Raw genomic sequence first — 15,848 nt, forward strand, 5'->3', positions numbered from 1 at the left:
AAAATTCATTTAAAAAGCTATGGGTATTTAACAACAATTTGAAAGACTCTAATGTTTATTATTTTAAAATAGATTCTGCCAGGGATGGATTACCCAATAAAGCAAGGTATTCATGGGCTTACTTGTGCTTACTTACTACTCTGTATTGCACAGTTTCACCTTTTTTTTTTTTTTTTTTTTACTGTGTCAAAGATGTAGTAAAACCCCTGTAAAATTGTACACTACAGATTAGTAAGTAAGCACAATTAAGCCTGTGCATACCTTGTTTACTGGTTAATCTGCCTCTGGATTCTGCTGACAAACATACTACTGTAATCTGTAGTTGAACTAGAAATCTCCTAGTCTTAAAACAAGTGTTTGGATGCAAAGTATGATTGTTTCCAACTTCCTAAAGATTTCCAACCAGCACAGGGAAATCACCCACGTTTGTGGTGTTATCACAAAGCCTAACTAGCTTCACTTTGGTATTATTGCATTGCTTAGTTTGCCTTAGCTTCTCTGCCAGAGCTTTTTTTTTTTTTTTTTTTTTACTAATTAGAACACCTATCTCAATGTTGTAACTAGGGCCATGAAACCTAATACAACTGGTTTGGGAGATGGGGATTTTCTACCTCTGTGATTCTCTTGGAAACTCCTTCCCAGCCTAGAATTAAGCCTGTTGCCACACAGGGGGCACAAAAGTGGCTGTGGTTCCTAGAGATACTTTCCAGGCCCCAAAACCTAGAGGCTGAAATGGAGATGGTGCAAAAGACCCCTATCACAGTAACACTTAGGAATCTTGTTCCAAATAAAGATTCCAAAACCAAATCAAACCTGTTGCCGTCAAGTCAATTCTGACTCATAGTTGACCCATAGGGTTTCTAAGGAGCACCTGGTGGATTTGAACTGCTGATCTTTTGGTGAGCACCCCCAGCTCTTAACCACTGTGTCACCAGCACAGATTTTGTAAGTAGTTCTTCACTGGTGGCTTTTCTCACGTATCTGCAGAACCTCTGATCTCTTGACTGAGATTTTTCTGAATACACTTTCGGATAGTTCTAGTTCAGTGGTTTTCAAAGTGTGGTTCCAGATGGCAGCATCAGCTGGATCTGGGAATTTGTTAGGAATGCAAATGATTGGGCTCCACCCTCAACCTACTTAATCAGAAGCTCTAGGGGTAGGGCCCAGCAATATGTAGTTCAACAACCTCTCAGGGCAATTATGATGCGCAGTAAATTAAAAACCACCCTTTTAAGTTCAACACATTTATTTTGTAGATGAGGAAATTAAAAGCCAGATATAAATGACTTGACCTAGGATATACAACTAGTAAGTGCCTAAAATGCATTTATCAACATAGTTTGATAGCAGACTACTGATATGTAAAATTAATCATCTAATTCATACCAGTTTATCATAATATGAAACCTGTCCTCAGTCAAGTTTTACTTTATTATATGCCTTTGATAAGTTTTAGAGGTAAACGCCCTATTCTAAATCATCACCAAAGCTCTAAGTCTCGTCCTAACAACGTGCCTTGCTTCAATTATAAATGTATGGTGTGTGCATGCATATAAAATTACATTCTTGAAAGCTGCTATGGATAAGAACCAGAACATTCTGAACTTAAATAATTGAGTTTTTTTAATACAATTTCTTCAGGGCTATATTTTATCTTTCCAATTTTCAAAGTCATTCCTACAATCAAGTGAGGGATTACTTTCTGTGAAAGAAATCCCTCAGATTAAAAATTTAAGGACAATATACATTTTTATATTTACTTACTCATTTTTACTGAGCTAATGAGCTATAAAAAAAAAAAAATGAGCTATACTAACATACAAATTTACATTCCTAAGTGTTCAGTTCAATGAACTTTGGCAATTGTATACACTCATGTAACCATCACCCCAAAACAAGATACAGAACATTTCCACCACTCTAGAAAATTCCTTTGTGTTCCTTTGCAAACAATTCTTACCCTACCTCCCAGCCGCAACTATTTTCTGATTTCTATCACAACAGATTAGTTTTTCCTGTTGTTAGATTTCAAATAAATGGAATCATACAGGATGGACTCATTTGTATATTTTTTTTTTCACTTAATATGTTTTTGAGATTCATTCATGTTGTGTATATTAGTAGTTCATTCTTTTTAATTGCTGGTTAGTATTGCATTTTTTTTTTTTTTTTTGCATTATATGAATATATCACAATTTGTTTTTCCTACTTTTTTCTTAGTAACAATAATTTTTTCTTATTACAAAAGCAGTACTTGCATACTGTAGAAAATTACAGAATACAAATGAGGAAAGAAGAAAATAAGTATCCATAATTCTACTCTCCAGACATAACCACTGCTTAATTCTTTGTTGTATATCCCCTTTAAATCTTTTTTATATAAGTTGTTCACACATATGTACAGTATATATATACCCGTTGCTGTCGAGTTGATTCCGACTCATAGCAACCCTATAGGAGAGAGCAGAACTGCCCCATAGGGTTTCCAAGGATCACCTGGTGGATTTGAACTGCTGACCTTTTGGTTAGCAGCTGTAGCTCTTAACCACTATGCCACCACTCTTTCCACAGTGTGTGTGTATATATATATATATATATATATATAAAAAAAAAACATACAAATATGGAACATATATATTATAAAAATTCTCATTTTAGGCTCAAGTTTACCCTTAGACTCTAATATTAGTGTGTTAAATTGTCACTATCCTTAGTTTTAACTATATTTTTTAAATTAAAAAAATTAAATACATGAATACATATTCATTGCCAAAAATTCAAATAATATACAATATGTAGAATAAAAAGTCAATGTCTCCTGTTCAGGAGCCCCCCCACATAGGTAGCCAGTGTTAACTAACTACAAAATCTTGACCAAAAAGATATTGATAAGGACCAGAAAATACTGAATTTATCACATAATTTTTCTTCTAAGTTTTGTTTTTATTTTCAAATTCTGTTATCTATGCACCAGTGACATTTTAGTTTGTATGAGATTATTTTATAATACTAAGTGATCATGTTAAAACTAGTTCTAGTGCTATAAATTGATACATAGCTCACTTTGAGATACAATTTTAAAGTATTTTATCTTGGAGTGAATAGAGTGCTGTCTTCAAATTTTCTTTGATCGTTAGCTGGTTTATCCCTATCTGTTGTCAGAAGCTTAGATATGTATAGCTCTCCCTTTCAGTATGTTGATCTTACTTCTAGCAAACATATTCTTCAACAGTAAATTGCCTTTTCTCCATTCATACTAACTTGTACTTCCTCTACACGGAGCCATCTACATACTGTCATTAAAGTTTGGAAACTATCAGCCAGATGCAAAATCCTATTAAGGAATAAAGACTAATACAAAGTATCATTCCGGGTTTGCTCCTGAAGAGCACTTTGTTTCGTTAGCATTTTCCCAATAGGGAAGTGTGGTTTGTATGGACAGTCAAAGATGAAGCCTTGATGAATGTCTTAACTTGTATTTTATGGGCCTTTGAGTCCTTCCTGCTCTTTAGGACAAATACTTAAGACTGGGTACAGGGTAGTGTCCTGGCAGGCAGTCTCTCCAGAAACTCCTTGCATCTCTGTAGTTCATTACAAATTCCAAAGATTGTTTAATTTTTTCCCCTAACTTTGAAGCTCATATACCTAGAGGCCTAGTGGTTAAGAGCCACAGCTGCTAACCAAAAGGTGGGCAGTTCGAATTTACCACGTGCTTCTTAGAAACCCTGTGGGGCAGCGATACTCTGTCCTTTAGGGTTGCCATAAGTTGGAATAGACTTGTCTGCAACAAGTTTTGTTTTTTTTTTTTAAATACCTGGAGGGAGACAAAAATGCAGCTGTAGTGAGTTCTTCTTGGAACTTTATTTTACATACTTGGTTTTGGGGACAGAATGTGCATATTTAGGTAAAACCACGTATGCAAAGTTCTGTAGCCTACTAAGCCCAAAGCTCAAAAAACCATCCTTCTCCCTGACAATCAAGGGATTTGAGAGTTTATTCTGCAAGTTATGCAAGTTGAAGCTGAAACTGAAGAAAATCAGAGCAAGTCCACGAGAGCCTAAATACGACCTTGGGTATATCCCACCTGAATTTAGAGACCATCTCAAGACTAGATTTGATGCATTGAACACTAGTGACCGAAGACCAGACGAGTTGTGGAATGACATCAAGGACATCATCCATGAAGAAAGCAAGAGGTCACTGAAAAGACAGGAAAGAAAGAAAAGACCAAGGTGGATGTCAGAGGAGACTCTGAAACTTGCTCTTGCGTGTCGAGCAGCTAAAGCAAAAGGAAGAATTGATGAAGTAAAAGAACTGAAGATTTCAAAGGGCCTCTCGAGAAGACAAAGTAAAGTATTATAATGACATGTGGAAAGACCTGGAGATGGAAAACCAAAAGGGAAGAACACGCTCGGCGTTTCTCAAGCTGAAAGAACTGAAGAAAAAATTCAAGCCTCAAGTTGCAATAGTGAAGGATTCCATGGGGAAAATATTAAATGATGCAGGAAGCATCAAAAGAAGATGGAAGGAACACACAGAGTCATTATACCAAAAAGAATTAGTCAATATTCAACCATTTCAAGAGGTGGCATATGATCAGGAACTGATGGTACTGAAGGAAGAAGTCCAAGCTGCTCTGAAGGCATTGGCGAAAAACAAGGCTCCAGGAATTGATGGAAAATCAACTGAAATTTTTCAACAAACAGATGCAGCGCTGGAGGTGCTCACTTGTCTATGCCAAGAAATACGGAAGACAGCTTCCTGGCCAACTGACTGGAAGAGATCCATATTTATGACTATTCCCAAGAAAGGTGATCCAACCAAATGTGGAAATTATAGAACAATATCATTAATATCACACGCAAGCAAAATTTTGCTGGAGATCATTGAAAAACGGCTGCAGCAGTATATTGAGAGGGAACTGCCAGAAATTCAGGCCAGTTTCAGAAGAGGATGTGGAACTAGGGATGTCATTGCTGATGTCAGATGGATCCTGGCTGAAAACAGAGAATACCAGAACGATGTTTACCTGTGTTTTATTGATTATGCAAAGGCATTTGACTGTGTGGATCATAACAAACTATGGATAACACTGTAAAGAATGGGAATTCCAGGACACTTAATTGTGCTGATGAGGAACCTTTACATAGATCAAGAGGCAGTTATTCAGACAGAACAAGGGGATACTGATTGGTTTAAAGTCAGGAAAAGTGTGCGTCAGGGTTGTATTCTTTCACCATACCTATTTAATCTGTATGCTGAACAAATAATCCGAGAAGCTGGACTATATGAAGAAGAATGGGGCATCAGGATTGGAGGGAGACTCATTGATAACCTGCGTTATGCAGCTGACACAACCTTGCTTGCTGAAAGTGAAGAGGACTTGAAGCACTTACTAATGAAGATCAAAGACCACAGCCTTCCGTATGGATTACACCTCAACATAAAGAAAACAAAAATCCTCACAACTGGACAAATGAGCAACATCATGATAAATGGAGACAAGATTGAAGTTCTCAAGGATTTCATTTTACTTGGAAACACAATCAACAGCCATGGAAGCAGCAGTCAAGAAATCAAAAGATACATTGCATTGACCAAATCTGCTGCAAAGGACCTCTTCAAAGTGTTGAAGAGCAAAGATGTCACCTTGAAGACTAAGGTGCACCTGACCCAAGCCATGGTATTTTCAGTTGCATCATATGCATGTGAAAGCTGGACAATGAATAAGGAAGCCCGAAGAAGAGTTGACGCCTTTGAATTGTGGTGTTGGCAAAGAATATTGAATATACCATGGACTGCCAAAGGAACGAAAAAATCTGTCTTAGAAGAAGTACAACCAGAATGCTCCTTAGAAGCAAGGATGGTGAGACTGCATCTTACATACTTTGGACATGTTATCAGGAGGGATCAATCTCTGGAGAAGGACATCATGCTTGGCAGAGTACAGGGTCAGTGGAAAAGAGGAAGACCTTCAGCAAGGTGGATTGACACAGTGGCTGCAGCAATAAGCTCAAGCATAACTAAGACTGTAAGGATGGAGTAGGACCAGGCAGTGTTTCGTTCTGTTGTGCACAGGGTCACTATGAGTTGCAACTGACTCGACGGCACCTAATAACAACAACAACATATATGCAAAGCTCTGTAGCCTACTAAGCCCAAAGCTCAAAAAGCCATCCTTCTCCCTGATAATCGAGGGATTTGAGAGTTTATTCTGAGTTCTCATTGAAGGCATTTGAATGCTTCCAGGCCTAGGAGTATGGGCTCTGTCCTGGGGATGAGGTTCAGAAATACTTAAGACTTTCCCTTGGCCTTATCTCACAACGTCAGTCTAACTAAATTTAGCATTATTACAAGACGATGTCCTGCTCTGGGGTACTCCAGGTGATTACTGAGGCTGTTGTTCCTCCTGTCTGGTGTTTGCTTGCCTCTCAAGCCAGGAAGAGAATATCTAATTATAAATGGTCTTTGATACCTGCATTCCATCTAGTCAGAGCTTCAGCTCCCCTCCATTCTATGTGCATTCCAAGGGTGGGCAGATTTACAACCGTATAGTCTTGAAGAAGGACAGGGTACTGACTGAAGTCAGTGAAATTCCTAAGAGAAATTCCTAAGAGTTCAGTTGCTAATCCACCAGCCGCTCCTTGGAAACCCTATAGGACACTTCTGCTCTGTCCTACAGGGTCACTATGAGTGGAAATCGACTGGACAGCAACCTCTTTTTTTTTTTTGCGGGGAGGTGGTTATTACTGCAGAGGGCAGCACTCCCAGACACACTCTCCACTCTTGCTCAAAGCTTTATGTTTTGTTCAACTGTTTGTCCACCCTCCCTGCCCACAAAATAAGAACTGTAGCCTACCTGAGCCTGAAAGAAGTTCGTGATAGTAATCAATTCTCAGGTGTCTGCATTCCTGAAAAAGGCCATGTTCTCTTTTACGTACATAATCTTGGTTAACCAGCTGGATTCACGTGGCATTTGCTGGACTCTCTCAGGTGACTGCTTTGTGCCCTTTTCCTGATTTCGTTCGCCCAGAGATGCTAAACACCCCCCCCCCGCCCCCCGCCCCATATCAAGAGGGGAAAGCACTGGTCTTCCCTTTCCTGGATACTCCCAAAAGTCGAGAGAGGGGTAGAAATGGTGGGTGTCTCTTTTTAAAACCCGCCCTACCTGCCCCCTCTGGTTATCATCCCCCACCCCGCCTCCAGCAGCCCCGGGGCCTTTTAATCCAGGCTGCGGGGGCGGGAAGCCGAGGAGGTGGGGCTGCAAGCAGGAAGGAGGCGGTGCGCAGCGGTACCTAGTGGCTCTGCCGGGCTGCTCCATCCCGAGTACGTGGCACTGCCCGTGGGGAGACGGGGAGGGGATTCGGCTTTCTCCTCCCCACGAGGAGCCTGGGGACATACTGACGGGGCGGGAGTATCCTGGAACAGATCGGTGCGTTCTCTTCGTGGATCTGAACAGATGAAGGTGGCCTGGCAGTGGCAGTGGCAGTGGCAGTGGCGGCGTCAGACCTGCTCTTCACTCTGTATCCACTGTGAGCCACTGTGGTCGGTCTAGCCCTAGGAGCGGGGTCAGACGTGGGGCCAGGGGGCTCGCTCGCCACGCCGCATGCGCAGAGCTGAGAGCCAGCCTCCGGGACTACAGCTCCCAGCGGAGCCCTAAGGTGGCCGCCAGCGCGGAGCCGCTGCCGCCATCTTGAAATCTGATCCTCAATCTCGGAGCCTTGGCGTCAGCAGCGGGCGGCCGCTACTGCACCCGGGACCTGGCCGGCTAAAAGGGGAGGACGTTGAGGACACGGCGGCTAGCGGGAGAGACAGCTGTAGCAGACCTGGCAGGTCCCGAGCCCGGCCTGCGCCGCTGTCGCTCAGCATCCCCCTGAGGCGTTTCTGTGCCCGCCCCCTCCCCGAGGGGCGGGGCTGCCACTTGGTACCCAGAGCCGGCGCGCGGGCGGAGGAGCTGCGTCTGCAGAGTGGGACCCTCGGGACTGTGTCATGCTGGCCGGAGACCCCCGGGGCGGGAGACCGAGCGCAACCAAGAACCAGTGAGTGACCACCGAGCAGCCGCCGCCTCGGGGAAGCTCGGCGGCAGCCGCTAGGAGGCACGATGAAGGAGATTTGCAGGATCTGTGCCCGGGAGCTGTGTGGAAACCAGCGGCGCTGGATCTTCCACACAGCGTCCAAGCTCAACTTACAGGTTCTGCTTTCTCACGTCCTGGGCAAGGATGTCTCCCGCGATGGCAAAGCCGAGTTTGCTTGCAGCAAGTGTGCTTTCATGCTCGATCGGATCTATAGATTCGACACCGTTATTGCCCGGATCGAAGCCCTTTCTATTGAGCGCTTGCAGAAGCTGCTGCTGGAGAAGGATCGCCTCAAGTTCTGCATTGCTAGCATGTATCGGAAGAATAACGATGACTCTGGCGCCGAGACCAAGGCGGGGAATGGGACAGTTGACATTTCCGGCTTACCGGATGTCAGATACTCTGCACTGCTCCAGGAAGACTTTGCCTATTCAGGGTTTGAGTGCTGGGTGGAAAATGAGGATCAGCTTCAGGAGCCACACAGCTGCCATACCTTGGAAGGCCCTGGAAACCGACCCAGGAGATGCCGTGGTTGTGCAGCTTTGCGGGTTGCTGATTCTGACTATGAAGCCATTTGTAAGGTGCCTCGAAAGGTGGCCAAAAGTATCTCCTGTGGCCCTTCTACCAGGTGGTCTACCAGCATTTGCACAGAAGAATTGGCTTTGTCTGAGGCTGGACCACCGGATTTAACCAGCACAAAGGTAGCCCCAGATGGAGAAAGCATGGAGGAAGGGACACCAGGTTCCTCTGTGGAATCTTTGGATGCAAGTGTGCAGGCTAGCCCTCCACAACAGAAGGATGAGGAAGCTGAGAGAAGTGTAAAGGAACTTGTAAAGTGTGACTGTTGTTCAGATGAGCAGGCTCCACAGCATCTGTGTAACCACAAGCTGGAGCTAGCTCTTAGCATGATTAAAGGTCTTGATTATAAGCCCATCCAGAGCCCCCGAGGGAGCAAGCTTCCTATTCCAGTGAAATCCAGCCCACCTGGAGCCAAGCCTGGCCATATCATGACAGATGGAGTTAGTTCCGGTTTCCTTAACAGGTCTTTGAAACCTATTTACAAGACACCTGTGAATTATCCCTTGGAGATTTCAGACCTGCAAGAGCTATGGGATGATCTCTGTGAAGATTATTTGCCACTCCGGGTCCAGGTATATAAAATGGCTACATAGTGCCTTTCTGATGATATAGCTAGTGGGCCTCAGGCTTCACATGATTCTAAGTGAAGGTTAATAACAGTCTAGAATTGAGAAAAATAAATTGTTGAACCCACCGTGCTGTGTCTTCACACTCAGATAATTTGCTTCTCACAATCATTTGTAACACTATCTGTTGGCCTTCCTGTTAACAAAATTTATACGACAAAAAGATAAAGATTCCCAATTAATTTTACCCTGTAAAAAGAAGACGTTTAAACTCATTTCTGGCATTGGAGCTCTTTCCTCTTACTTCCTTTTCCTTTTTATTTTTAAGATGTATAGATATTTTCTCCCATTGACTTTTCCCTGGAGCTTTAAGCCTTTTGTGCCAGGTGTGCCTCAAAATGATTAGAGCATAGGGTAAAAGTTTGGGGGAAAACCTATTAGCCCATCGGCAAAGTATGGTAACATCTGGGCAAGATTTATTGTAATTGATAAATCATATGAGTACTAATGATGACTTGCTTGTAAAAGAGGCTTAGAATTAAAACATTTGCATTTAAAATGTTAAGGCAAACACAGTTTTTCTGGCCGGGTTGTCTACAGAGCTCTACTGGGGTATGTTTGCCATGAAGAAAGGATTCATTCATTATTGTGTGATAGGAAAGTTTCATCAGTTATTCCCTTTTGAAATTGCTTAATGACTAGAGAGGATGGCAGTTGAACTTCACGGCTGCACACCCAATTGTTTTCATACCAACCTTTTAAATTCAGCTATATACAGAGACCTGAAAGACGCTACTGTGTTTCTGTAGCAATAGTAAATGCTAGGTTCAGTTAACCTTGTGAAACATTGTGGCACATTCTATTTGATACAAATTCTCTGGTTATACCATTACAAAGGTCAACTGTCTAGAAAGCATTTTTGGAAAGCCTGTTACTGATCTACACCATCCCAGAAATTTAAAGCTTGATTACAAATGAAATTGGTGATTGTCATCTGAAGTTTTCAAAAAGTAGCTCTTTATGATTAATCTATACATATATGTACATATGCACATATATGCACACATAAATATAATTTTTATTGCAATAAGAAAATCGGAGAAAGTTTAAATTTATACAAAATTATCAGATACTGTATATTTGGAAAAAACATAAAAATCAAGAAGTTTTAAAGTGTGTTTTCATTTGTATAAAATGCTCAGTATTAGTGTGCTTCATACTTGTGTACTTCTTTTCTGTTGCTTCTTTTCCTTTCACTGAAGCCTCACAACTAAATTTGGCCTCTGTAGCTGTTTCTGTGACCAGACATAGATGTCACAAATTAAACATGATGTATTCACCACATTAGATTCTAAACGTAGTCTGTGCAGGGTGGATGGGAAATAAGCTTTTGTTTCCCCTCAAATACTGCAAAACAAGAGGAGCTTTTTCCCTCCATATTTAATTAATTAAAAAATACTATCTTTTGGGCTTTGATTCATCAAAATTCGGAGTTGGGAAGAATTTTAAAGATCATCTCATGTAGCCTCTAAGTATGTGATACGGAAGGCTCATGGTTTAAATAACAGCCAGATAGGGCCAAAGATTCCTAACTCTTAAGCAAGACCTTTTTATTCTATATATTAGACCACATTGCCTGGAAAGTGAATACTTAGGTTAAACCAAGAGCCCTCTTCTGTAACCTGAGGATCCTAGGAGGATTCTTTGAAGAAAATTGTTGAGCTAATGAGCACGTAAACTATGATAACTGTCTCTTTAGGTCAGGCTCTCTACTTCACTAAATGTAGACATTAGAAAACTAGAGCTTGAAAACAGTAGTGTATGACCCTTCTGTTGTCACCTGGCTTGCCTTCTTTACTGTTTGTACAATAATAAGACAGGAGGAGCGAGAGAATAGCATTCAACTTGAAGAATCATAGTGTTTAATTACTATGCTGTTTTCTTCAAGAATTAAGAATGTGGGAGAAAATAGATAAATTGAGCTAAAAGTGAGTGTAAATAAAATGTGTATTTTTGACACCGAACTGTTGTTTAAGTCAGATTGACTTTTAAGCTCCTTAAGGGCTTTTGTTCTTTATAGCAAAGCAAGAGCTAAGCTGGACAAAGGCAGACTGGCTTTTGTCAGTTTCTATGAACAAATGTGGAAGAATAGAAATAGTGTAAATTATTTTTGGTAGTCTCTTTTCAGTTCCTAGAAAGAAAAAACCATGACATAATTTTTTTTTCCTTAAATTTTGCTACAAATATGAAGAAAACCTCTTATCCTAAAGAATGAGGGTATTCTGTAAGGTCATCTTGATTCTTTTGTTTAATCCTCTACTTCCCCCAGTAAATATTACCATCAGGATTTCCTTCCCTTCCTTTCCTTTCTTCCTTCTTTCTTATTTAAAAAAAAAAAAAAAAGCAACAGTGTAGTGGTCCTATTTACTAATTCTCTGACATGCAAATTGATTTATTTGCCTTTTACAGAATTTATACCTGAACCCAAGGCTGTTTCCTTATTGTCTGTCCCTGATCTAGAAAAGCTGGGGTAAGGAGGGGTGTGCTCTCATAGTAAACAGCAATTCAGGGAGCTCTGGCCCGTGTGCAATTTCCCTGTCTGTCTAGGAGATCTCTGCTTCATGCCGTGCAGTTTCAGGATATACTCCTTTGTGCTCATGACAAGTTTATCCCACTCATAGTTTAGCTACATTACCTAGATTAGGCCCTTTGAAAGATGTAAGAGTTAGATGCTGGTCAAAAATTAGGCCTTTAATTTCTTGCTAGTTGATGATTCTTGTCTGTCTCCCAATATTAACAATAAGATAGAAAACTGCAGCAGTTTGAGATCTATGACACACTGTTGTGAAGACAAGGAGAATGCCAAGAAAAATGCTGTTAACCAGAGGAGGTAAATAAGTGCCTTAGCATTAGTCTGAAGGTCTTAACATTATGCAACATTAGACTTGGAAGCAGTTGTCTTTTCTGATGCTCGAAAGGATTTGTCTTAATTCTGAGTCAAAAGTGACTTACCGTATTTTACGCAAATAATGCAAACCTTCTACGGTGTTTGCCTGTTGCTCCCTCCCTGTGAGGTATTTTCAGAAGCATGCCCACTATGCCAATTTCTTTTTTTACATGTTGCTATCAAAAAAAAAAAAAAAAAACTTGCACAGCGTGCTTATGAAGATACCTGGGGTGGGAGGGAGAGAGCTGTTGGTGGACAAACAGAAGGCACTCATTATTTGTGTAAAAATAAGGTAATTTAAAATTATATTATTACAATATGATTTTAATAGCTGATAGTCTGGAGATTGATACTGACCCGACCAATCAAGTATTACAGATTTCACACTCCAGGAATCTTCATAGGAGTAATTGCCCTAAGTACTTGTTACTTTACAAGAATTCATGATGAGTTGTTGATTCAGTGGAACTTGCTAAACCCTCTTTCAGTATGGACATTTTTTTTGAGAGGTAAAATAATAAAGTATTAATAGTGAAGAAGAATTAATCATCTTTCAGTTTTTAGGTCAATGCATTAAAACCAAAAAAAAAAACCAAACCCAGTGCCGTCGAGTCGATTCCGACTCATAGCGATCCTATAGGACAGAGTAGAACTGCCCCATAGAGTTTCCAAGGAGCGCCTGGTGGATTTGAACTGCCGACCCTTTGATTAGCAGCCATAGCACTTAACCACTACGCCACCAGGGTTTCCAGTCAATGCATGGCATTTACAGAATTACGTGTTTCCCATAACTGTTTATTCCAAGCGCATTTAGATGAGACCAGATTCATTATGTACTTTCCTGTGCCATTCTTTGGCTTTGAAGTTGCTATTGAATTTATGTGTATATATAAATTATAGATAGAAAGAATATATATACTGTGTGTGTGTATAAAGAAAACCAAACCTGTTGCCATCAAATTGATTCTGAATCATAGGGACCCCGTAGGACTGGGTAGAACTGCCCATAGGTTTCCAAAGAGTGGCTGATGGATTTGAACCTTTTGGTTAGCAGCAGTAGCTCTTAACCGTAGTACCACCAGGGCACCTGTATGTATATTCTTTCTATCTAGCTAGCTATGCATCTAAGTGATAAATCTTATTTCTAAGAGAGCCACTGAAAGATTAGAACATTGGTATGGGAGTTAGGAGACAGGCCTCTTTTTGTTGTTGTTCTTGTTCATTCATTAAACAAAAAACTTTTGGACCCTACGACGTTCCAGGCATTTCTGACACTATAGGCAGTGAGCTTATAATGATGAGCGAGACATTACCAACTTAAGTGCATTCTGTTTAATTGGGTCTTTTTCCTGATTCTCTATGTAATCTTAGGCAAGTTACTTACCATTCTAGGTCTCCGTTTGCTGATCTGTGAAATGGCATTGGGCCAGATGGTTAGTGTATAAAGTTTCCTTCACAGCTCTAAGATTCTTTGATTTAAAGTGAATAAATGTGATCCCTTTCCCTGCCATTTTAAACTCAAAGCTATTTTCTTTAATTCTTCTTATAGGTTAAATTCTAGAAATATCTTATTATAGTAGATGTTATTGAAAAGTTGTTTTACACTGAGGAAGTAAGAAGCCAGGTTTTACAGAGAATGTTTTATCATTTAGTAAACGATAAAGTCATCAGTTAGAGTTGTAAATATCTATTAAGATAGCTTTCCCTAGTCTGTGACAGAGTTCACATTACCTCAGGAGTAAGTCTCCCTGTTATACCCACAATAAATATCTTACATAATTTTTCTAGGAATCATTGTCCTCACTTCTTTTTTTCTCCCTTGCTCCCTGCCCACATTCAAGTCCTGTTGACTTTCAAAAAAAAAAAAAAAAAATTTTTTTTTTTTTTTTAAAGCATATCCGAAATCCATTCATTTCTTATCTTCCTTGTTACTACCCTTTAACTCAGGCTACTATTACCTTTCACCTAGACTACTGCTGAAGTCTCCTAGCTGTCTCCATGCCTCTATTGATGGTCCCCAACAATGGATTTGCCAAGGAGCAGCTAAAGTGATCTTTTTAAAATGTAAATATCATTGGATTACCCTTCTGTTAAAAACACTGCAGTTCAGTATCATTTCAATGAATGAAATCTGACTTCATTCACCCTGGTTTACAAAAGCTGTATGTAATCTGGTCTCTGCACACCTTCCCTCCTCATTGTGTTACTCTCCCTTTGCCTATTATGCTCTAACTCTGTGCTATCCAGTAAAGTAGCCACTAGCCCTGTGTGGCTATGAGCACTTGAAATGTGGTTAGTCCGCACTGAGATGTGATGTGAATGGAAAGTACTCCCCGAATTTCAAAGGCTTAGTATGAAAAAAATAATGTAAAATATTTTGTTAATAATTTTTATATCGATTACATGTTTATGATAAAAATTTTATATACATTGGGTTAAATAAAATATTTCATTAAAATTTACCTATTTTTACTTTTTTCAGTGAAGCTACTAGAAAATGTAAGATGACGTGGTTGGCATTGTATTTCTATTGGAAAGTGCTACTCTAGCCACAGAAGCCTTTCTCTTTCCCAGGTTCATATCCATCTTAGGGGTTTTCCAGCAGCTGTATCTTCTGCCTGGATTGTTCTGTTCGTCTTTGCAGGACTCGCTGTTGTTATTCAGATCTCTATTTAAATGCTGCCTCTTAGAGACCTTCTATCAATGTAAAGTAACCCCTAACTCTCTATTACGCTTTCTTGTTTTGCTGCATGGAGCCCTGGTGGTGCTGTGATTAAGAGCTATGGCTGCTAACCAAAAGGTCGGCAGTTCGAATCCACCAGCTGCTCCTTGGAAACCCTATAGGGCAGGTCTACTCTGTGCTTTAGGTTGCTATGAGTCCAAATCGACTTTATGGCACTGGGTTTGGTTTTTGCTTATTTTACTGCTTAATGCCTGTCACTATCTGATATTTTGTGTATTTCCTTGTTGCTTTATTGCATAGCTCCCTTCCCGACCTCCACAAAATGTAAGTTCCAAGAGAGTAGGGACCTTGTTTATCCTGCACAGTAGTATATTCCCAGAACAGTGCCTAGCACATAGTTGGTCCTCAACAGATGCGTAGACTGGGTAAATGAATGAATGGGTGAAATTAATGCTCTACTACTACTAGCAAGCACTACTCATTCCGTAGGAGCCATAACAAAGGCCAATGGGCAAGCTTCACTCTCATTTCTGTTTAAAATAAGCAGTGGGATCTAGACTCCAGGGGGACTCTAGGTTCAGAACTGTAGGTTCTTTTCTGAGATGGTTCACCAACTCGCCAGAATTTCTGTGATTATTTCTTTTTATTCCCTCTCTTGTTTATCTGTTTGTAATTGAGAGTGTTTCTTGATACCTCTTTGTTACCTTTACTTTTTAGAATTATGAAATTTTACCTACAAAAAAATAGAAAAAAGAACTGGGCTTAGAAACTATGGGTCTGGGTTTAAATTTCAGATCTACCACACTCATTGGCTTTATAGCACCAAGTGACTTTCTCAGCCCTAGTTTCTTCATTATAAAGTGAAAAAAATAATACCCTCCTTACAGCATGATTTTGTGAAGATTAAGTGAGAACTTTTATGTAGCCCCTAAGAAAGTATTTGGTAAATATTTTTTTAGTCTGTAGATTTACTAGATGTTCAGAAATGGCTACAGACT

General features: G+C 40.3%; 1 protein-coding gene across 23 annotated transcripts in view; it reads left to right on the plus strand.

The window, feature by feature from the left end:
* Window positions 1–15,848, plus strand: part of LOC126073344 (myomegalin) — a 254,478-nt gene that overhangs the window by 160,146 nt on the left and 78,484 nt on the right. For 3 of the 23 annotated variants that reach the window (XM_049879932.1, XM_049879929.1, XM_049879930.1), the window contains exon 1: window positions 7,196–9,226. The exons of 10 other annotated variants lie outside the window; for them this stretch is intronic. In XM_049879932.1, the coding sequence (XP_049735889.1) occupies window positions 8,102–9,226 (1,125 nt within the window). In that variant the 5' untranslated portion in view covers window positions 7,196–8,101. Of the gene's footprint in view, window positions 1–7,194; window positions 9,227–15,848 lie in introns of those variants that run through there. 10 more of the 23 variants (XM_049879924.1, XM_049879925.1, XM_049879938.1 and 7 more) reach the window with 7 other exon arrangements.

The sequence above is a fragment of the Elephas maximus genome, chromosome 3, assembly GCF_024166365.1.
Source record: "Elephas maximus indicus isolate mEleMax1 chromosome 3, mEleMax1 primary haplotype, whole genome shotgun sequence".
In the NCBI taxonomy this organism is placed as follows: domain Eukaryota; kingdom Metazoa; phylum Chordata; class Mammalia; order Proboscidea; family Elephantidae; genus Elephas; species Elephas maximus.